Consider the following 1,825-nt stretch of genomic DNA (forward strand, 5'->3'; position numbering starts at 1 on the left):
TCAACAAGTGGGTCGACCCTAAATAAATTCAAAGCTTCAATTTTCAAAAAACCAATTTTCTGTTACACGCAAAATGGTTGAATAATATGGAAAGGCTTGTTAGAATTTAATTCCTCAACCTAACACGTAATTAATATATCTACCACTCTTCACACATAATTTCCTTATATGATATCCTATAAATAATAACAATCCATTGCTTCAACAATAACACACAATCCAAATATCCTTCATAATATACACATAACCATGTCAAAAAGGGTGATCATAGCTACAAGCCTTAACCTTGTGTTATGGCTATTCATGGCCACGACAGATTTAGCACAGTCTGAAAATGAACCAGTTATTGACACAAAAGGTAACCCTGTTGAGAGTGGAAAAGAGTATTACATACAAACACCTTTAACAGATATTGGAGGTCGCTTCACTTTGATAAATAGAAATGGTTCATGCCCTTTATATGTAGGTCAAGAAAACACAGATCTTACAAAAGGGTTACCTGTTATCTTTTCGCCTTTTGAAACAAAAGATAAAGTTGTTAAGGTGGAAAGGGATTTTAAGGTGAAGTTTTCAGCCTCTTCCACTTGTGCACAATCCACAGAATGGAAAGTGGGTGATAGAGACAGAAAGAACGGAAGGAGATTTATTATAACCGGGGCTGATCGTTATAACTATTTTAGAATTGTGAAGACTCAAGTTCGAGGTATATATTATATTGAGTTTTGTCCCTCTGTGTGTGACACTTGTAGGTTTGAGTGTGGTACTTTGGGTACTTTTAATGAGAAATTGAAGATATTCTTGACTTTGGATAATAATAATCTCTTGGGTATTAATAATAAGCTCCGGGTTCAGTTTCTTAGGGCATAAGTTACTTAAGTTTCTATCTTTTTCTTGTAACGTCTATTAAATAATTGGAGTTATACATATATATTATTAAATAAGAAGATAGAAAGATGCATGAGTGTCTTTTCTTTCTCTTTAGCTATATATAGAATAGCTCCAAAATAATATGTGTAAGTCATCATCACATGAACTATTTTGTAAGAAAAATATTATTGTATGCACTATACTATATAGACTAGCCCTATAGTGGTTGATTATCCGTGCATGAAGGTCTTATTGTATGAGAGGTTCAATGGTATTAACAATTAACCAACAAATATTACAAAATCTTAAATTATATATTTTTATATATAATAGATTTCTAAACAAAGTTAACTTGATTAGAAGGGATATTATTCAAAGTATTAGTTTCTTAGATAAAGATATTTTTATCACGAATATATGATTGGTATTCACGTATGTTTGTGATTATTTCTTATTACTATGAATATAACTTTTTTATATGAATTTTTTTTTTATTTTCATCTTTGAAGGATGCCAATTTTAATTTCTAATGAAAATATAAAATAACAAATCATAATTTCCTACTCTTGTATTATTTTTAACCAATTTGTTTTCTTATATCAAATTTTCATTTCAAAGTTGTTAAAAATAAATCTTATCAATATTTTTGAGAATTTATTTATTTTAAAATTTAATTATCAAACATATTGATATAAATATATTCCTAAGAATAATATTTTTGATATTATAATTTTAAATTATCAAACAACATACTTCTCAAGTTGGATTAGAGAACAAGAAAACTGAGGAATGTACCATTCATATGTTTTTGGAACTTCTGTATCTCTAGTTTGCCAGAGTTAGAGTGGCATTCTGCAAAATGGTTGGAGATTATTTGTACTCTGACTTATGTATAATTGAAACACGAAAAAAGGTTTGAGTAAAAAATAAGAACCATCTTATTTGCTTCTATTTGATT

General features: G+C 28.7%; 1 protein-coding gene across 1 annotated transcript; it reads left to right on the forward strand.

The window, feature by feature from the left end:
• The first annotated feature begins 213 nt into the window (after positions 1-213).
• On the forward strand, positions 214-1,134 carry LOC131647739 (kunitz type trypsin inhibitor 106-like). The gene has a single exon (XM_058917590.1). It carries the CDS (start codon positions 250-252, stop codon positions 865-867), a length of 618 nt encoding a protein of 205 aa, XP_058773573.1. The 5' UTR covers positions 214-249; the 3' UTR covers positions 868-1,134.
• Positions 1,135-1,825: the final 691 nt, after the last annotated feature.

Source organism: Vicia villosa, linkage group LG2 (assembly GCF_029867415.1).
Source record: "Vicia villosa cultivar HV-30 ecotype Madison, WI linkage group LG2, Vvil1.0, whole genome shotgun sequence".
Taxonomy (NCBI): domain Eukaryota; kingdom Viridiplantae; phylum Streptophyta; class Magnoliopsida; order Fabales; family Fabaceae; genus Vicia; species Vicia villosa.